We start from the raw sequence: 21,214 nt of genomic DNA on the forward strand, positions 1-21,214 counted from the left end.
GAGGCGGAGGGAGGACCTTGCCTCCTTCTCCAAGCACGTCCTCTGCATCCTGGCCTCCTTCATCCTCCTCCTCTGGCTATTCCTATACTTGGTAAGGGGCCTGCACGGGCACAACCCCCCCACCCCCCCGCTGACTCCACACACACCCCGGCCACCCAGCCACTGGCCAATGGGCTGCTGGGAAGATCAAATGTCACTATAACACGAGGGTGTGAGCCGGGCGCCAGTGCCTGCAGCCGGTCCTGTCCACAGGGAGCTCCAGCCCTTCTCACACTCAACCGGCAGGTGGGTATGGGCAGGAACGGCCACCCAGGGCTGGGGCCGATGGGGCCTCCTGCGTGCGGGTGGACAGCCCCTTGTTCCAGGGACACTCTGGGGTCCTGGGGCACCGAGGTCCCAGGCCCGTGTGGTGCCGAGCATCTCAACTTGAAGCATGATGGCTCCGAGCCCCCAGGTGGCTGCTCCAGGGTCCAGAGAGTGTGGGATGAGGACACAGTGGTGTGATGGTCTCTGCACCGGGAGGACGCAGAAGAAGGCAGAGTGTGGGAGGCCGGGAGGGGAGAAGTTGGGGCTTAGGGACGCCCAGTGCTAGGGAGTGGCCTGAAGGCAGGAGGCAGAGAGGCGCGGGGTGTGAGTGGCAGGGAAGAGGCCATGCAGGGGCGCTGCCAGGGCTGAGGTTGCCGGCTTGCAGCCGCCATGTAGACATTTGCCTGGGCCCGTCCTGGCCTTGCCATGCTGCCCTCGCACCTGGGCCTCCAACACCGCCATTTTGTAGAGATGAAAACAAGGACAGGAGGACAGGGGCTCATGTATGGTCAGCCCAGGATGGTGTCGGGGCAGGGGCATCTAAAGCCCTCGCAGTCTTGGGGGCCAGCGTCTGGAGGTGCAGGACAGAAGTGAACAGGGGCTGGACTGGGGCAGGACGGGGCATGAATGAGGGGGTGGGCTTCACGGTGTCCCCCTGGCTGAAGGCTGGAGGAGCTGGTGCTCCTAAGAGCCCCCACCCACCCTCCCTGCCCTGGACACGGTCCCCCTGACTTGTGCCATCTGATCAGGCCTTGGGCGCCCCTCCTGAAGTCCATGGCGAACATGGGGCAAGGCATAGGTTGGTTGGCTGGACAGCAGGTCTGGGGGCATGGTCAGGACCACAGCAAGCAAGGGGCAGTGGTTCCTGCCTCCCCACCCCACCCTGGCCCCGTCACCTCCGAAGGAGGTAAGGGTGACGTGTGTGCCTAAGGAACCTGGCCGCATAGGTTATTTTCACGCAGCCCCTCTGAGGCAGGCACTAACTGGACACCTGCTTTGCTTCTCAGCTGTTGAAATGCCGTCCCTTGCCCCCAGCACACCCCTGCCACCAGCCCCTTCCCCAAAGAGGGGCGATGACACAGGCCATACTGCGGGGAACAGGACAGCCTTGTGTTGTTTCCAGGCGCTCAGCAGAAAACCAGATGCCTCAGTTTCCCCACTTCAAGAGTGGGCCTTTCCCACCTCACGTCGGTGGGCCTCGAGGTCACCCTGCCTGGGGGTGTCAGGGCACCCATGTGACTCTGGCCTGGGGGCACAGGAGGGAAATATGAGGAGCTGGGGAGGGCCTGGGTGCCCGAGGGTGAGGGGGCCGCTGCAGGCCAAGGAGGGCTGGGCTGTCACACCTGCCTCACCCACGTCTTGGGTTTCTGGGCAGAAATGTCTTGCCTATTTCTGGACACCTCAGCTGCCACTGGCTCCTTATAAATAACCCACCCCAGGCGAGGGCCACGCCGCCCCCATCTTGCGGTAGTCGACAGGTGTCAGCCCGGCCAGGGTCAGGGGTGGGCACAGCAGGGCGGGGCCGGGCTCCACTCCCTCCTTTCACTGACCCTCCTCCATACAGAGGGTGGCCCTACAGGAGGCTGTGGGGTTTGGGGCCCGAAGCAGCTAGGAGGACAGCATGAGGGGTCGGTGGGCAGCCCAGGACTGGGTCACACCGGGGGCCTGGACAACACTGGCTGGTGGGGTTGAGGACGGAGGAGAGCCTAGCCCAGCCGTGGCAGTTACAAGAGGCTTAACTTGAGGGGCAGCAGAGTTCAGGAAGACGTTCTGGGATGGGGAAAAGCGGCCCCCGTTGCCTGGAAGACAGCTATCTGCTGGGTAATTTTGCATGGAGCTTAAGTTGCTCTGGGAAAATTAACATTCTTGACAAAGGGTTTGGAAAACGGTTCCCACCTCAGCAATGCAACGTAGATGCATTTTTAGCTGATGAACGTGTGTTTTTCTTATACAGCACTCCCAGGGGGGACCGTAACTATTGTCTTCGAGTGATCTGTACTGTGTTGTAATGAACTTTGTTTTCTAAAACCCTGGCCAACATGCCGGTGCAGCTGCTCAGAGCCTCCCCAGGCCTGGCCGCCCGGTGTGCATCGTGGCCAGCTCACAGAGAGACGGTCCCCAGCATGCTGGCCTGGAGCCACCACCGCACATGGACAGGGCAGCCAGTCCTGGGCATGGAGGGACAGATCCAGAGCACCCCCGGGGCTGGGAAAAGCGGCCACTGGGAGGGAAATGGGGGTGCTTCTCAGTGGGCTCCTGCAGTCCAAGTATGCCTTGCACAGAGCCCGGCTCGGGGGGGTGCACGGGAAGCAGCCCAGACCCAACCCAATGTGCTCCAGAGCTCAGCCTCAGTGTCTTCAGGAGACAGGAGTGACAAGACGGAGCAGCTTCCCTACTCTGTGATCTTGGAGGAGGGATCCTCAGAGGGATGTGGTGGGCACACCAGGGACTCCGAGCACCCCATAGGAAAACGGGCACAGAAGGGAGCTTTGGGCTCAAACAGGGAGGAGGGGTTCTCATGGGGAACGGTAGGCTGAGCAGATTACCCATCTTGGGGAGCCAGCCTCGGTCATCCAGGGGCTCGCAGGGAGACCCCACCTACACCCACTGGGCAGAGAATACCCAGAGACAGGTTTCAGCTCCATCAGCAGGACTTCTCCAGTGTCCAGAGCGTGCTGGACGGCACACGCCCTGCATTCTGGATGACCCTCCTCAGGGGACGCTGCGGAGAGGATGTCTGCCCTGGGTGGGGGTGGATGCCACGACCTTCCAACATCCCGTCCAACTCCAAGATTCCAAGCTCCAGGCTGGAGCCAAGGCAGGAAGAGGGGACAGAGTCCGGGGCGCCAAGGGCTGGGAGGGGCCAGGAGCCCTGGAGGAAGGGGGGGCCCAAAGAGGTGGACTCGTCCAAGGCCAGAGCTGGCCCCCAAACCCTCCACGTAGTCTCCCCACAGCACTGCTCCAAGAGTCCATCCCCCACCCTACGCTCAGGCAGCTCCGAACTCTCTTTCCATCCTCTCTCTTTCTCTCTCTCTCTCTCTCTCTCTCTCTCTCTGTCTCTCAGTCTCTCTCTGCAGAAACCACCCACCTTCACCATGTCTGACGAGGAAGTGTGAGTACCTAGCTGGTGGCTACCCCCCGCCTGGCTCGGGACCCCGGCCCCTTGGCTTCTGTGGGCCTGGAGCACACCCTAACTTGCACAAGTCCAAGCAGAGCCCAGCCTCACCACCTCTCTCTTTCTTTCTCTCTCTTTCCCTGCCCCACAGTGAACAGGTGGAGGGTAAGTATAACCCATTTTCCTTCTACTTCCTGCTCTAGAACGAAGGGTCACACCTGGGCAGGGGGTTGGACTATGCATACCATGTGTCCCCTTAGCAGCCCTACATCGGCTACATGCCATGGGTGCCTTCTGAGTGACCCCCAGGAAACAGCTGTCCGACTGGGGGCCTCGAGGGTCTTTTCCCCGACGGGTGGCCACACAGTCCTGAGGGGCCTGCAGGTCAGGTTCTGGGTCCTGTCTCTCTGCCTCTCTCATGCCCACTGTGGGACGTGGCATCCAGAACCCCTGAGCCCACCGAAAGCCACCATCATCACCAGAGCCTCTGCCTTCCTCAGCACCTCCTCTGGGCTCGAGGACCCTCAATTCCACACCCTTGGCCAGGAGGAGTCACTGGCCTGTCTAGGGCCGGGACACACCGGCCTCTCCTCCTCTTCCTCCTCCCTTCACGGGCGGCCCCTTCTAACGTGGTTCCCCTCTTTTGTTCTGTCCCAATGCAGAGCAGTACGAAGAAGAAGGTAATTCTGGCAACCGCTGGAAGCCCCCCAGCCCCTCCTTAGAACTTAACCCCCTCCCCGTGTGGCACTTACAGAACCCCCTCCCCAGGCTGCTCCAGGCCGCCTTGAGCTTATCAATCAACCATCCATCTCTCTTATCATTAGTCATTAACAATCACCATTCATCATTAATTAATGATGAATGAGGCTGTCACTTAATTACTGATGAATGAGCCAGTAAATCATCACTAACCCCTGTCTCTTTAATTGATTAATATGCACTCATGATCCTTCATTTATCCTTCATCGTCTGTGTGCCGTGGTGCGTGGGGTTCGCTGGGGCTGGTCACGAGGGCCTCACTCTCGTTAACACCGGGTGCCCCACCGTGCCCAGCGCTGCTGTCTTTCAGCCTCTCTCTCTATGTCTGCCCTCCCGGCACCTCAGAGTCTCTCCATCTCTCTCCAGTTCCTTTCCACATCTCTCTGGGCACCCTGGGCTCTCTGTGTGCCTGTTTATCTCTCAGCTTCTCTCTGTCTCTGTATCTTTCAGCCTCTTGGTCTCTGTCTCTCCCTGCCTCTCTCTCTCAGTCTCTGTCTCTCTTGGCCTCTCTGTCCCCATTTCTCCACCTCCATCTCCATCTCTGTCTCCCTGTGTCTCCATCCCTCCGTACCACCCACTACCCTGTGCTGTAACCCTGGGTGGAGCCTGGAGCCCCCTCCCTGTGCTGGCCAGGTGTGGTCTGTGGGCGTCTCCATCGTGCCCGGGCAGGCGTGGGCGGGCGTGGGCGCACCTGGGAACCGTGCGGGGCGGCAGTTCTCAGGCCGACGACGCTGCCCTGGAATCCCTGGCACCCGCTCAACTGGGGAGCGCGTTCACGCAACCTTAACAGACAGGGCTGTCCTGTGAGGAGTCCTAAGTGCTATGTTTTGAAAATATTTTGAAAACACTTGGCTACCCTAACAACGTCAGCAAAACATTTCTTTTTCTCCCGAAAAGGTGGAAAGACTCATTTCTGGGAGGGAACTGTGGCCCTGGGGAGCCACCTTTTCTCTTGGGGCAGCTACAGGGTAGGCTGGGAGGCCACGGAAGGCCACGGAAGGGTCTTCATGTGACATGTCTCCAAAGACCCCTCGGTGCCAGCCTTGTTTCCGGGCGCACTCAGAGCCGGGGCTTCCCACAGGCCCTGTGGGTTTTGTCCCCGTCCTCACTTGCGTCACCTGCAAAGTGGGACTTAGCAAGGGCCTCTGTGCACAAATGCCTCCAGGCATGGGAGGGAATACCCGGCCCTCAGGAGGGTAGGAGGGACCTCAGAACCCCTCTCAGGGGCTGGGCCCAGCCCAACTGACAGTGACCAGCTCTGCTGGTGGGAGTCTGTGCTCCCCAGTCTTCTCTCCCCAGAGATGCAGGACTGACCCCCATCTTTTACCCCGGCCAAGTGAGCCCCAGGCCCTCTTCTCCCGGCCAGCCGGCCTCCTGTCCTTGCGGCCTGAGTACACTCTAATCACTGTCTCTGTTCCCTCTCTCCCCCAACCCCGCCTTCTTCTGCTCCTGGCTTCTCCGGCTCTCAGAGGAAGCCCAGGAGGAAGGTAAGTGGGGTCCAAGGCCCCAGCTCCCATGTCCACTCCCCAGCCTTCCTGCCCCACCCGACATTGACCTCCACCCTGCCTCTAAGGATTGCTGTGTGCCCCTGTCTAACCCTCTCCTCTCTCCCCCTGCCACCTGCACCCCCGGCTCTCCTCAGCTGCAGAAGTCCATGAGGAAGGTATGAAGACACAGGACTTCTGGTCCCCATGTGGGGCCCGGGGCCTGGCTGGAGCCCACGTGGGGGCGGGGGAGAGGGTGGGGAAAGCATGAGGTACCAGCCAGCCAAGGGGCCTCCACATGTGGCCCTAATGTAACCCACTAACCACAGCCAATGCTTGACCAGAGAGGGCGTGGGGTTTCCAGGGTGGGCCCCCTTCCCCATAGCCTCCCAGGCAGCAGGGCCAGGGGCTCCCCAGGCTGGGCTGCTGGTCAGCAGGGTGTCCCCAAGCATGGGGCAGAGGGGACACATAGGCCCACCCTAGTCCTCCACCCCAGGGTGAGCAGCCAAGAGCCCATGGTAGCGTTGAGCCCTGGGCCTGGCCAGGACCCCCCGCCACATCTTGGGACACCACAGAGTGAGGGGAGAGAAAGCAGCTGCGGGCAGAACCTTGCAGCCTGGCACAGTCAGCTCCCTCGTGCGTGTGCCCTCGCCAGCCCCCCAAGCCTTCTGCTGTGAGACCCTTGAGGTGCACCCAGGCTGGGGGTGGATGGGAGGGCTGGGGTTCTATGCCCAGATCAGCAGGCAGAGCCATCATTGGTGCCCAGGGCTGCCAGCACCCTAGGATTGTGGAAAGAATCCCATCAGGGAAAGGAAGAGTGGGCCTCCAGCTGTTGGGATGGCAGGAATGGGGGTCCTGGGGATGCCTTCCATGGCCCATCTGTGGCTCTGCCTCCCAGGGCTGCCAGCACTGCCTTTGTGGGCCCCTGGGGTTGCCTGGCCAGGCTACAACCTTGCCCGTGGGCCTTGGTGCCCCGGCCAGAGGCACAGACACCCTTCTGGGGGCACCCCAAGACAGATGGGATGGGGGCAAACAAAGGAAGGCCCAGCCCCAGTACTGAGTCTTCTCTACCAAGGGCTAGAGCCACAGCTCATCTCAGTTTCCCCACCTGGGGTGCTCCCAGATGCTGACAGCAGGGTTTGGGGACATGGGACTGGGGTGGTGGCCGTGCCTGGGCTAACTCTGACCGTGTCTTGCTCGATCCCCGCACACGCCCCACCCTCGGCCTCGAGTGGCGACGGGCCGCTTTTCCATTAACCTCGGACCCTTCTCCTTTGACCTCTGACCCGCGGTTTTGCCTCTTGTTCCGTGGCCTCCTTAGCCCATGAAGTTCATGAACCAGGTACGTGCATGACTTCAATGCCACATGGGCACATGTGGCCATGTGGGGGGTGCAGGAACCAAGAAGGAACAAGAGGGGCCGCGTAACCCTGCACAGCCTGGCCTGCTTGCCCCACCGCCTCAGCCCTGCCAACCCCCCCTTTCTCTGCGCTGCCATCGCTCACACTGGTTCTCTCTCCCTCCCGCCCTCTCTGCCCACCACGATGCTGCTTCTGCAGAGGAAGTTCAAGAAGGTACGCTGGTGCTCCCCAGCCTCCAGGCCAGAGCCCCCGTCCTCCCTTCTGTCCTCTCTCACTTCCTCCCTCTTGCCCACCGCTTGTGACATTTGCCACCAACAACGTAACCGGTTCTGGCCTCTGGGCTGGGGACAGAGTGAGGACCCCGGCTTAGGAAGGGCTGGTGTCAGCGGGGTGCAGGTTTCCCTGGGTCTAGCAGGCAGAGAGCATTGATTCCATAGCCTGGGGGCAACGAGGCTCTTCCCGGGCTGCCAACAGGAAGGTGGGAGGTGGGGGTGGCCAGCCTTGAGGCTGAGGCAGAGCAGGCCTTGGGAGGACTGTGCTGGGGTCCACTGGGACCCTCTGGATCCACCAGGGTGGGGTGGGAAGAGCGCGGGAGAGGCCTCCACCCTGCTCCAGTTAGCAAGCCAGAAGTGGGAAGGTAGGGAGGGGTGAGGTGGAAGGGAGGGTGGAGGGGCAAGTGGAGTGAAGCAGAAAGGCAGGCTGAGGCCCAAGGTGGGGACGCTGGGGACCCGGAACAGCCGGGGGCCATGCGTGCAAAGGCGCAGCCAGGTCACAGCATCCCACCCATTGCCTGGGCCCGAGCCAGACACACCCAGAGTGAGGAGGCCCCCTGGGTGGGCCTGGCCTTCCTGGCAGTGGGGCTGGCCGTACCCCTGGGCGGAGGTCAGAGAGCTGCACGTTCAAGTCAGGGGCCCCAGCTGGGGAGCGTTTCTCAGCTCCCCCCACTCACGGGCCGTGGAGCTGAGGGGCTCCTCCCTGCTGGGCCTGAGCTCTTGCATGACTCGAGCCTCAGAGAGGCCCCTGGACAAGAAAGGACATGCCAGGAGGGGGATGGGACTCCAGCCGTGCAGGGAGGGGTCCAGGAGATGGCCTATGGGGGTGACAGGGTCGCTGGGTCCCTCTGGAACCAGTACTGAGGCCAGTGGACGGACAGACAGACAGACAGCAGGGGAGGGTGGAGCAGGAGCAGAGGAGGCAGGGCCGCGGGACAGCTTTGCTGCTTGGCCGTGTGGTCGCTCCCCACAAGCGCTCAGCCTCCCACCCAACCTCACCCTCCCCCCTGGCTGGCCCTTCCCACCCGGGGGGCTCCTCAGCCACGCACTGCGTCCAGCAAAATCCCTAAGTCAGGGAGGCTGGGGCCAGCAGCCCATTCATCATCCTCACCACGTTCCTTCAGGGCCCTTGGCCAGGCTGTGGCACTCAGGATGCCCCACGGCTCACTCCCGGTGCACACGTCCCCCAAGGCATCTGGAACGGGTGACCTCAGGCCCACTTGCAAAATCAAGAGCGCTGGCGGGCTCTCTGGTGGGGGCTCCCAGGCAACCAAAGTATCTGCCAGCAAGGAGGACTCAAGGACCAGTGCACCCCGGGCCAGGCACTGGCAAGGCAGGACCCCCACCCCTGGGCCCAGGACTGCTGGCCTTAGCCAAGTGCAGGGGACAGCACTGGGCCAGACTCGGAGGGCCGAGGGCATTGCGTGTCAATGGCCTTGCTGCTACCTAAGGCCCAGAGCAGGGACTGAAGGAACAGGACAGGCGGGTGCCACTATGCCAGCAGCAGACCCCCCTCCTGGGCCCCAGCCAGGCCAGGCCAGCCAGGTCCACCCCAGGTCCAGGAGCCAAGTGTATCCTAAAAGAAGCCGCCCGTTACTAGGGCGGCCAGGTCAGGCCAGGCAGGCCCCAGAGAAGCCAGGGAGAGGTAGCAGGGGGGTCCCAGAGGGGCCCAGTCTCAGGACAGCAGCCATGTGGCAGTCAGACGGCAGGTCCCAGGGAGGTGAGGGGTGAGCACGCCTGGGCTCCTGGCCTGTGGATGGGGGCTGCGGTGGACATTCTGGGCTCAGGCAGGGGCTCCTGGGGCTGAGACCAGCAAGGAGTTAGACATCACGTTGCCGGCAGAGGCTCCTGAGGCCTGAGGGCTGTAGTCATTCCATGGCCTACTGGGTTCCACCCAGCAACACTGCCTTTACAGGCAGGGGTCAGGCTCCAGGAAGCACCAAGCGAAGGGGCTGCACCCACCCCAGATGCAATGCCCTCTTGGTGGGGAGGGTCTCAGATTCCAAGGTTGGCCCTGCCAGACCCAAGGGACAGACCGGGGGGACAGATGAGACCCAGTGCTCTTAGCCCCCCACGTTGCCCCTTGACACTTGTAGGGCCCCATAGGCGCACCCCGGGGAAGAAAGAGTCCGAGTGAGAGGGGTGGGCCCCTTGCCCGCCACAGGCCCCTTGCCCGCTGCTCCCGCAGCTGCGCTGGCTTTTCTCTTGCATGTGTGCTTGTGCCTTTTGCCACCTGGAAGACACCGCAGAGGAGGATGCGGAAGGTAAGGGCCCGTCCCGCCGCCGGAGGTGCAGGACCCTGGCTGTAGCCGACGCGAGGGAAAGAGGACGGGCTGGGGTCTCTCGCTGCCCTGCCTCCCTCTCCCTCTGTCCTCTCTCTCTTCCCCCGGCACGGGGGCCTCAGAGGGCCAGGCCTTGCTGCTCTGCACGGTGTGCTGGGGTCGGGCTGCCAGGGCCTTGCGGGTGCCACCGCTCCAAGCTTCTGCCACACAGTGGAGGGGGAGTAAGCGGGACCAGCCAGCAGTGCCAGAGCCCGGGCAGAGCGCCCCCCTCCCCTTTCTCCCGAGCCCCTTTCCTCCCCATCTTCTTTCCGGGCCCCTGTCCTCTTTCCTCCGTCTCCTCCCTTCCCAGCCTTCAAGGATGCTGCCTGTCTCGCTCCTATTTCTTCCCTACCTCTTCCTCACCCTTCCTCCCGGCCCCAGGCCCTGAGTTCTTTCCCTCTGACCCTGCCAGGGGCTTTTGCAGGCCTAGAGCAGAAACAGGATCCTCTTGTTTCTGGGGGTTGGGAGTACACCCAGCTGAAAAGGACAGCGGCTTTCAGCGAGGGGGACCCCAGAGCCCCAGGCGACCCAGTCTCACCCAGGCTGTCTCTCTCCCTCTCCCCACACTGGTGTCCCTCTTCCCATGCTGGTGCTGTGCGGACCAGAGGAGAAACCAAGACCCAAGTGAGTGTGGGGTGGGGGCGGCCAAGTGAGTGTGGGGTCCTGGCAGGCCCGGCGCGGAGCGTGTTCTGGGGAGGGGGCAGCCAAGTGAGTGTGGCGCCCAGTGACTGTGTTCCATGGTGGGGGTGGAGGAGCGGGCCAGGGCCAGATGCCTGGAGCCTGCATTCGGAGGGATGCTCAGAGCACAGGGTGGGAGGGATGAGGGTCACCTCGGAGATGGGCTTGGAGGCCCAGCAGGGTGTGATTTTGCGAGGGGTCATTCGGTGCAGACAAAGAGGGCTTCCTGCAGGAGGAGGCTACTGACGCAGAAGAAGGGAGGAGAGGTGGGTGGGAGAGAGTTGAAGAAGGAAGGCAGGGTGCCGGGTGCAGGGAGTCGCGCCACTGCGCCACCTCATGGCCTTCGGGGGGCCACATCATGCCCCGCCATACTTCGAGGACTCCCAGAGCCCTAGATGTGAAAATCGACAAGAAAGTGAGTCCAGAAGTGGGGAAAGGTGGGGGACTCACCCCAGAAACCCACTTCAGAATGACACCTTGACCGTGTCCGAAATAGCTCACCGTGCAGGGGCCCCTGTCCCCCTTTGGGGCAGAATTCGGAGCATCTTGTCCTCATGGCACCTGCTTGTGAGCACTTCATGGGTTTGTTTTTTTACTGCAGCTCTTCTGACTTTTCTGCTTTTGATCAGTACTCACCAGCCGCAGCACTCACTATGTGATTCACCCTTTTATCTCTCGAGTGCTCTTGCCTGCGTTCTGCTCTGTGCGAGGTGGAATCTCATAGTGTCTTAACTCACTGTTGGGTCCCACTTGGGGAGCACTGCAGATTCTCAGAAGAGTGAGAACATCTGAAGGGTACAGCCGGCATATTCCCATCCTTTGCACTGTATTTTTCAGTGATTTTAAGTACAGTAATGCCAGATCACGAGATATTTTCTCATTTTAGAAAAATTGTTTGTGTTTTCATTATGAAAATAAAACACCTCATGAAAGAAAATTTGGAAAATACATAAAAGTCAAATAAAGAAAAAACATCATCTATAACTCTCCCACCCAGCCAGCCAGACTGTGGAAAAGAGCAGAAAGAACTAAAAAGCCTTATTTCTTCCTTTTTTCCATGCATAGCGCTTGGAAAAAAAGATTTAAAGTCGGCCCTGTTTTTCAAACATCATACCGTCTCTGCAGCCTTGAATTCTGCTTTTTTAAAATTTAGCACTATTCATAAGTGTTTTTCCATGTTTTTACACAGTCTTCTTAAATATTTTGAATGGCCACATAATATTCCATCAATTGGACAAACCGTAATTTTCCTAACCATTCCCCTATTGCAGGCTTTCCCCAATATTTTACTATCATAAATAACGCCGGTTGGAAAGCGTTTTCTGTCTTTAGGGTTATTTCCGTAGGCCACATTCCCAGAACTGGAATTACTGGGTCAAAGAGTATGAATGTTCTTAAGGCTTTGACATCCACTGCCAAATTGCTTTCCACAAGGGCCTGGCCAACGCCGTCTCCTACGTGGGATGTGAGCGGGTCTGTGTCCCACACCCTCCTCACCCAGGGACAGGAACGTGCTTTTACATTGCAGCCTCTGATGGATGAGAAACGGCACCTCATGGCTGCTTGGCTTTGCGCCCTAACAGTCACTCGGGGCCAACATTTCCCTGACTTTGGGATGGGTCGTCTTTTCTCTGAGAACTCATAGCCATGACCATTGCTCATTTGTCTCCTGGTGGAAGAATCTCTGTGTTTTTTTAGTCATCAGTTTGCATAAGGATATAAGTCTTCTCTGTATTTGCTGAAAATATTTTTTTAGTCTTTTTTTTTCTTCGCCTTTCCATTTTCCGTTTTTTTTTTTTTTTACATACATAAGTTTTTCATTTGTGTGGCGTCATCTGGCCTTCTTTCCCTTAGAGGCACCTTCTGGTGCTTCTGAGCTTAGGAAACCTTTTCCTGCTCCAGTTTTTGATTGATATTTAGCTCCACTTTCTTCTATGGTTTGTTGGAAAAAAATGGTTGTTGTTTTAACTCTTTGCTGCATCTGGAATGTATTGGTGAGAGGAGGGGACTGCACACCCAGCCGGAGAGGGGCCTCGCTTCCCCTTCAGATTGCTTTCTTCCCAGCCCCCTCTCCTCCTTCCTTTGGGCCGCCAGAGAGAAAGATGAAAGAGGGGCTGGGGAAAGGCACAGGCTCGCAGTGGCCGTTCCTGCCCAGGGAGGCCACCGCCACCCACAGTGGCTATAGCTTCTCACCCAACCTGGCTGCGTCTGTTTATCTGTTTGAGAAGGAAACGGAGGTGCCCTCCTGGTAGCTGGGGTGCAGCGACACTGGCAACGGCCAGAAGCTGAAAGGCAGATGGCAGCGCTGAAAGCTAAAGCATTCTTGAGGGTCTCAAGCCACTCTCAGGACGGTGGGCTACAAACCTCATAAGAATAAAGCTGGGGCAAACGTGCCACTGGGCGGGGCATCCTTGGCTAGGGGCCAGAGCAGGAGGGCACCAGGGTCAGCAGGGGCCAGTGGGGAAAGCGCCAGGCTGACCCTCTGGGGTGGGTTCCCGGGTCTCTGCTCATGGGCCTCTCTGTCTCCTCTTCAGACTCACTGCTCCTAAGATCCCAGAAGGGGAGAAAGTGGACTTCGATGTAAGTTTACAGGACTCTGGTCAACATGGCCACGATTTCCCCACACCCCAGCTTTTGGGCTCCAGGCCAGGCCTCAGATGGTCACTTCCTCCCAAGCAGCCAGAGCTGGGGCCTCCTGGGTCCGGGCAATTCTACCATAACTTATTCCTGGACCAGAGGAAATCCCTCTAAAACTAAACTTCTCTCTTCCCTTCTCCTCTGTCTATCCTTCTATCCATCCATCCATCCACCCACCCACATAAGCTCTACCCATTCACCTATCCATCCATCCACTCACCCATGCACCCACCCATCCACCCAACCATCTATCCATCCATCCACTCACCCATGCACCCACCCATCCACCCAACCATCTATCCATCCATCCATCCACTCACCCACCCACCCACCCATCCATCCATCCATCCATCCATCCATCCATCCATCCATCCATCCATTCATACCACTCATTCATCTACTTATCCATCCATCGATCCATGTATCATCCATTCACTCATGCAACCATCCACTCATCCACTCTCCCACCCACCCACCCATTCACCCATTCATCCTCCCATGCACCCACCCATCTATCCACCCACCCAGCCACTCACCCACCATCCACACATCCTCTACCATTAATCCACATATCCATCCCTCTGCCCATCTACCTATCCATCCATTCATCCATCCACCCAGTCATCTGTCTCCATCCTCTCTCACTCATCCACCCATCCATCAGTTCATCTGTTCACATGCCTCTCTATTTATCCAACAATTTCTCTCACTCAGCAGTCTTCTCTCTGCCAGGCCAATGCAGGGCATCTCTGAGGATGATGACAGAGCCAAGTCAGGGTCAGTTCATCCTAAGGATGCTGAGGACCTTATGGCTGGGCACCATCCCTCCTCTGTGGCTCAGAAATCAGGCCACCCTTGGCCCCTATGAGGACAGCAGCCGTGGCAATGTGGAGAAGGCGAAACATTCCTTGCCACTTGCCATTTTCATGGTGGCCAAGGGATTCGGGGCTTATCTGCTGGGGCAAGGGAAGGGACCTCTTGCTGCAAGGCAGGCCAGGCAGGGCAGGGGTTGGAGAGAGGGGTGGGGCTGACGCCCACTGCCCCTGCCCACAGGACATCCAGAAGAAGCGTCAGAACAAAGATCTAATGGAGCTCCAGGCCCTCATCGACAGCCACTTTGAAGCCCGGAAGAAGGAGGAGGAGGAGCTGGTCGCCCTCAAGGAGAGAATCGTGAGTGGGGCAGTTCAGGTTGCAGCAGGGGCCGGTGGACACCGTTGGAGGACCTGGGGACAGAGCTAAGCAGACGCACTTCTCTGGACACAGGAGAAGCGCCGTGCGGAGAGAGCGGAGCAGCAGAGGATTCGTGCAGAGAAGGAGAGGGAGCGCCAGAACAGACTGGCGGTAAGGAGGGCACCATCCCTACCGCTGTCTCATCAGCGAATGAACCCCAGGCCCAGAGAAATGCAGGGGACTGAGGCCTTCCTCCTCCTGGGGTTCCCATTGTCATTGGCCAATGATCAGAGCCACTGGCTAAGTCCCCCACGCCCTGCAGAACCCCTTGCAAGACAACAAATCCTGGCCAAGACCTGGAGCTTCCTTCCAGAGAGTTCTAAGCCCAGGGTGGGTCCTTCCAGAGAGTTCTAAGCCCAGGGTGGATTCTTCCAGAGAGTTCTAAGCCCAGGGTGGGTCCTTCCAGAGAGTTCTAAGCCCAGGGTGGGTCCTTCCAGAGAGTTCTAAGCCCAGGGTGGGTGCTTCCAGAGAGTTCTAAGCCCAGGGTGGGTCCTTCCAGAGAGTTCTAAGCCCAGGGTGAGTCCTTCCAGACAGTTCTAAGCCCAGGGTGGGTCCTTCCAGACAGTTCTAAGCCCAGGGTGGGTTCTTCCAGACAGTTCTAAGCCCAGGGTGGGTCCTTCCAGAGAGTTCTAAGCCCAGGGTGGGTCCTTCCAGAGAGTTCTAAGCCCAGGGTGGGTTCTTCCAGACAGTTCTAAGCCCAGGGTGGGTCCTTCCAGAGAGTTCTAAGCCCAGGGTGAGTCCTTCCAGACAGTTCTAAGCCCAGGGTGGGTCCCTAAAGCCTGCCCAGAAAACACACCCCTCTCTCCATCCCTGAGCATCGTGGGGATGGGGTCTCCACAGGAGGAAAAGGCCAGAAGGGAGGAGGAGGATGCCAAGAGGAGGGCAGAGGACGACCTGAAGAAGAAGAAAGCTCTGTCTTCCATGGGAGCCAACTACAGCAGCTACTTGGCCAAGGTATGTGCCGCTGCTGGGAGCATGGTGGCAGCCTTCAATGTGGGCTGTGCCCTGCGCCCTCCTGAAACCAGGCCCCTCTCTTTGGACTTGTCCCCTCCAGGCTGACCAGAAGAGAGGCAAGAAGCAGACGGCCCGTGAAATGAAGAAGAAGATTCTTGCTGAGAGACGCAAGCCGCTCAACATCGACCACCTCAGTGAAGACAAACTGAGGTGAGGGGTGGCTGCTGCGGGGCTGCCTACTGCTCCCCAAGCCACCAAGGACTGTGCTCCTCAGTGGCTGGAGGAGGACTCCAGGGCCCCGGCCCTGCCTTTGGGGCTTATTCAACAAAGCCTCACCCCTTCCTCTGCCCCAGGGACAAAGCCAAGGAGCTCTGGGAGACCCTGCACCAGCTGGAGACCGACAAGTTCGAGTTTGGGGAGAAGCTGAAACGCCAGAAATATGATGTGAGTCCTGGCACCTCCGGCCCTGGGGCCCTAGCAGCTTTTACCCACCCGCCAGAGCACCCACTCCCTGCGTCCCGAGCAAACTCTGGACCTGCCCATCGCAGGGCCCTGGGACCTGAGAGGCCCACACAGGCTGTCGCCACTGACCCCTGGATGAGGCTGCTCTCCTGATGGGGACTGTGGCCAGAGCCCGTCCTCCTGGCTGGCCACGCAGCACCCTGAGCGATGAACCTGACCCCTGTGGGCGGCCTTGGTCACCCCTGCCATGCGGACTGTCATGGCAGAGCAGCCATGGCCGAGTGGACTCAGGGTTCATTTTCTGAACCCTTTAAGCTTAAAGAAAGTCCCCATCATCACCAAGCTCAGCCCTGGGGCACCAAGGCCGTCCGGTGTGGGGGGTCCTTTCCACAGAGCCTCCTCCACAAACCCAGGCTCTGGCTTCCACCAGGGCCCCAGACATCTGCTTCCTCGGGGCAGGCAGAGAGGGGTGACACGCTGCACCCCGCGGCTGGAAAAGGGGGCCTGAGACTGTGCCCCCCTGGGACGGAGCAGAGCCCCCATCCCATGCAGGCGTTATCGCTGCAGGCAAAGCTGGGGCTGGGGAAGGCAGCCTGCCTGGGTGGCCTCAGGGACTGGGGTGCGGTGTGGGAACTAGGATGGAGGCCGAGATGCTTCCCACCCTCCCAAACACCCGTGTGGGCTCCAGGGGTGAGGGGTGCAGCCGTGGGTGACCTGTGCGCTTGGGGCAAATGCAGACACTCCAGTATCACCATCAAGGACACGATGTGCACCCTCCAGCACCGCCAGAGGCCCTAGGGGAGAGCAGCTTGCCCACGGGGCCTGGGCTCCACTCGGGTGCAGGGGTGCGGAATGACCCGTCCAAGCCAGCCAGGCAAATCCGAGCACCTTCTCAGGGGCTCTGGGCATGCCACCTGTTCCACCCGAGCTTCCGCGAGCTCCCCTCCCACAGAAGCAGGATGATTACACTCCCTCCCAGAGCTGTCCCCAGGGGGTCCAGGCATGGGGGACAGCCCTGACTTCACCCTCGGGGGTCTCTCAGAGGGGCTGGCCCTGAGTTGGGCTTCACTGCACAGGACCCAGGCTGTGTTCCCAGAGCTGAGTCAGGGACCCACTGGCTCTGGATAGATGCGGCCACAGCGGGTCCCTAGGGACTGCAGAGCCTGGAGGGCCATCACCAGGCCAAGCTAGCCCACAGCTTTGATGCTGCCCATCCAGTCTTGTAACCATCTTGGTCTTTCTAGATCATGAATGTCCGGGCCAGAGTGCAGATGCTGGCCAAGTTGTAAGTAGCCGGGTCCGCCCTGGGCCAGGCCCGTGGGTGTGCACTGCACGGTGAGGTGAACCTCTCGCATGGCAAAAACCTGGGTCGCTCAGGATGCTGGTGGCAGGGGGCCTGGAGCCTTCCTCCTGCTCCCGCTCTCCCCTTGTGCCTGCAGCCGGGGGCTTCCCAGTGGCCGCTGCCCTGTTGGCAAGCGAGGAAGGGCCCCCACCTTCCTAGGAGCTCCGCCTCAAGCCAGCAGTGGCCACGGAGTGCCCCCGGGTGCAGGCAGGAGGGCAGGAGCGGCTGGTCCAGGAGCTCAGAGCTCAGCAGTTGAAGGGAGCTGGAACTGGGAAGGAGGGGTCCGCAGGCCTCACCTGCACCCTCCCCACCCCACCATCCATGCTCTGTGCCCCCACCCCACATCCTGCCGCAGGCTGAAGGTAAGTGGCCAGCTACGGGCTGCTGTGTGTGGCAGTCCAGGCCAGTACAGGTTGGCGAGAGTAAGTCCAGGCACGAGCCCGAGGGCCAAGGGACAGTGTCCCCCTGCACAAGGAGCCAGGAGACAGTAAGGGAGCCGAGGAGCCCTCGTGGGGGCCCAGCAGCCCTGGGTCGCCCAGCCCAGCCCACCCTGCGGTGGAGACACACAGGCCTGGCTCTTGGGTCGTCGCAGTGAGTCACTCATGTTGTTCACAGATCACCACGCTCAGAAGCCGCATCGACCAGGCCCAGAAGCAGTGAGTAGCCCTGTTGTCCTCACTCCGCGCTGGGCACAGGGGCCCTCCCGGCCGGCCGCTGTCGCCAGTACCTAACAAGGGCCGGTGGTGGCTGGCCTGGGCGGGCAGTAACGAGACTAACTCGGTCAGGCCACCCAGGCCAGCATGCACAGGCCTGTGGCCAGGGACCCGGAGCCTCCTCCCTCTCCTGCACGCAGGGGAGCCCTGGGGGATGGCAGAGTCAGGAGGAGGGAACCCAATGGGGCTTGTTTGTCACGCCCTCGCCCCGAGTATGGCACTGGCTACAGGGACAGGGCAGCCAGGGGACCCCTAGAAGGGGCTGCTTGGGTGGCCTTTGGTGTAGCCAACCTGGGCCCCGGGGTATCTGCCAGTGTCCCACCCTCCAAGGGGACCTAGGACAGGGAATTAAGCAGCCAGGGCTTCGTCACCAGCCCCTCTGTGACGCTGGGCAAAATCATGGACTCCTCAGGATGGTGACGCCTCGTCCATAAAATTGTGTCCCGGGGGGCTGTGGGATCCCTTGGCACAGCTACTTGACCACCCGCACGGGGCTGCACCCAGGGTGCCCCCGGCAACGCCACACGGGGGATCCTGTCACCCAGCCCAGCTGCGCAGCCAGTTCCGTTTCTCCAAGCATCGCGGTGTTTAGGGGCTACTTGGAGTTTCAATGTTTTCTGGGATTCTTGTCCCTCCTCCTGTAGCCCCGGCTTTCCTGTGGCGCCCAGGGCAGGCTCCTCCCTGGTGCACGCGACCTCACCGTCTCCCTGTTGTGCCATCAGGGGTCGTTGCAGGAGCCTCTGAGGGCGGGCAGTCGGCGTGGTGTGCATGTGCCTGCGTGTGTGCACGTGTGCATGTGCTGAGGGTGCTCAGGAACGTGTGTGAGGGCACGGCCTTTGCCAGCCAGGCGTCCTGCTGAGCAGCCGCGTCTGAAAGGGGCTGGCTTCGCGGGCCGGAGCACTCCTGTCCTCCTCCTGCCTCCGTCCCTCACCCGAACCCAGCTCCTCCTGGCTCTCGGCCACGTGAAGGCCTCAGACAAACGGGGCAGGTTCCTGGGACCGCCACCCCTCAGAGGCCACCGTCTGGAGGGCCAAGGGCTCTTTCGAGGCCAAGTGAAAGGATTATCATTATCTGCCAAGACGGTCTTCCCAAGCTCGGGGTCTGTCTGCAGTGGTACCTCAGGCAAGGAAGGAAGGACAAAGGGAGGGTGCCCTGGGCTCACGTGCCAGCCCCCTAACCACACTAATGATCTAGGCCCGCCAGGCACAGGTGAGTGGGCACTGCCTGGACTGAAGCTGGGTGTGCGCTGAGAGCTTGGGCCAGGCCTGTGCCCAGAGAGCAGCGTGGGGTCGGGCTGAGCGTCCACCCAGAGTGGAGGACCAGGAGGGGCACGGCCAGAGGTCCTGACCCTCAAGGATCGCTTGCTTCCCATTTGCAGCAGCAAGAAGGCCGGGACCCCAGCCAAGGGCAAAGTCGGCGGGCGCTGGAAGTAGAGAGGACAGAAAGGCCCCTCGAGGCAGAGACCCTCCGCCCTTGTGCCCACCAGGGCTGCCCATGGGACTCCACATTCTCCAGCCCCCACAGTCCTGTCAGGGGCTCCCTGACAATCCTGGGGGTGAAGAGGCCATCCCAGGGCATCCCCCGCATCTCTCGTGTCCTTGCTGCCTCTATCCCCTGGGGCCTGTGAATAAAGCTGCAGACCCCCTTCCACAGTGTGTACTTGCTTCTGCATGGGGGGCCCTGGGGGACACGGGGGGGGATGTGGGTAGGGGTTAGCCAAGGGCACAGCGTCCTGGACATCCGCGGGGCCAGCTCAGGAGGGCACTGGCCAGCATGTGCCACCTGTTACTATGGCCAGGGTGGTGCCTGGATGCCCATCAGATGCTGCCCACGGCTTTTCCCTCTAAAACGCGGGCCCCATCCCCGCCCGAGCCTGTAGGACCCTCCGCTCTCCACTTCCCTGGGGTCTTTGTGCAGCAGGGATCTGCAGGCCACACCCCCAGCCCCAGACCCCGTCCCTCTGTGCCAGCTGTCAATCCACTGGGGACACAGGAACTTTGCCTCAGGAGCGGGTGAGGGAGAAGGGCAGGGCTGCAAGGAAGACTTTGCCACCCCCCAGAAAGGTGGAGGCAGGCGGGAGCAGCTCCCGCATGAGGGGCACCCCAGGCCCTGGTGGGGGCAGTGCAGGAGAGCGCACTCCCAGCTCACAGCAGGCGGGGAAGACACAGACGGCCTTCTCCAGAACACAGGACGGCAGAGCGCATGCGGCTCGTAAATCTGAAAATCCTGACCAGAGAGAATTATGGAAAATATAAATCACAGAAATTGGATCAAGACGCAGAGACTTGTACAGCAAAATATTCACAGAGGAAGGTTTGGAGTCCAGAACGGGCCCCAGAAAGACTCGGGGGCGGGCGGCCACATCTGGGAGTTCTGCTGCTGGGGAAGGGGGCCAAGGAGGGAGGGAAGGGGGAGCAGCACAGCACGGCCTCCTCAGCCTGGGATGGGGATGGGGACGAGGCCAGGACCTGGAGGACAAAACAGAACCTCCAGATAGCATTACACGTGTACAGACCCCTCAACACACACACACACATCACCCCCCACAACACACACACACATCACCCCCTAACACACACACACATCACCCCCCACAACACACACACACACATCACCCACAACACACACACACATCACCCCCTAACACACACACACATCACCCCCCACAACACACACACACATCACCCCCCACAACACACACACACATCACCCCCCACCACACACACACATCACCCTCCACAACACACACACACATCACCCTCCACAACACACACACATCACCCCCCACAACACACACACACATCACCCCCCACAACACACACACACACATCACCCCCCACAACACACACACACATCACCCTCCACAACACACACACATCACCCCCCACAACACACACACATCACCCCCCACAACACACACACACATCACCCTCCACCACACACACACATCACCCCCCACAACACACACACACATCACCCTCCACAACACACACACACATCACCCCCCACAACACACACACACACATCACCCTCCACAACACACACACACATCACCCCCTAACACACACACACATCACCCCCCACAACACACACACACACATCACCCTCCACAACACACACACACATCACCCCCCACCACACACACACATCACCCTCCACAACACACACACATCACCCCCCACAACACACACACACATCACCCCCCACAACACACACACACACATCACCCTCCACAACACACACACACACATCACCCTCCACAACACACACACACATCACCCCCCACAACACACACACACACATCACCCTCCACAACACACACACACATCACCCCCTAACACACACACACATCACCCCCCACAACACACACACACACATCACCCTCCACAACACACACACATCACCCCCACCACACACACACATCACCCTCCACAACACACACACATCACCCCCCACAACACACACACACATCACCCCCCACAACACACACACACACATCACCCTCCACAACACACACACACACATCACCCTCCACAACACACACACACATCACCCCCCACAACACACACACATCACCCTC

General features: G+C 60.2%; 1 protein-coding gene across 10 annotated transcripts; it reads left to right on the top strand.

The window, feature by feature from the left end:
• The first annotated feature begins 226 nt into the window (after positions 1-226).
• TNNT3 (troponin T3, fast skeletal type) lies at positions 227-19,284 on the top strand. Of its 10 annotated transcripts, XM_037998818.2 has the most exons (11): positions 4,089-4,101; positions 5,650-5,667; positions 10,224-10,242; positions 12,831-12,876; positions 13,987-14,103; positions 14,197-14,274; positions 15,004-15,117; positions 15,218-15,327; positions 15,471-15,561; positions 17,537-17,577; positions 19,013-19,284. In XM_037998818.2, exons 5-11 carry the CDS (start codon positions 14,020-14,022, stop codon positions 19,065-19,067), a joined length of 573 nt encoding a protein of 190 aa, XP_037854746.2. In that variant the 5' UTR covers positions 4,089-4,101; positions 5,650-5,667; positions 10,224-10,242; positions 12,831-12,876; positions 13,987-14,019; the 3' UTR covers positions 19,068-19,284. The 10 variants fall into 10 exon arrangements, with proteins under 10 accessions (XP_072862318.1, XP_037854746.2, XP_037854743.2 ...); XM_037998812.2 differs by lacking the exons at positions 4,089-4,101; positions 17,537-17,577; positions 19,013-19,284 and adding exons at positions 5,823-5,843; positions 6,986-7,006 and having other exon boundaries at positions 15,471-17,526; XM_073006215.1 differs by lacking the exons at positions 4,089-4,101; positions 5,650-5,667 and adding an exon at positions 6,995-7,006.
• The last annotated feature ends 1,930 nt before the right edge of the window (positions 19,285-21,214 follow it).

Source organism: Chlorocebus sabaeus, chromosome 1 (assembly GCF_047675955.1).
Source record: "Chlorocebus sabaeus isolate Y175 chromosome 1, mChlSab1.0.hap1, whole genome shotgun sequence".
Lineage (NCBI taxonomy): Eukaryota > Metazoa > Chordata > Mammalia > Primates > Cercopithecidae > Chlorocebus > Chlorocebus sabaeus.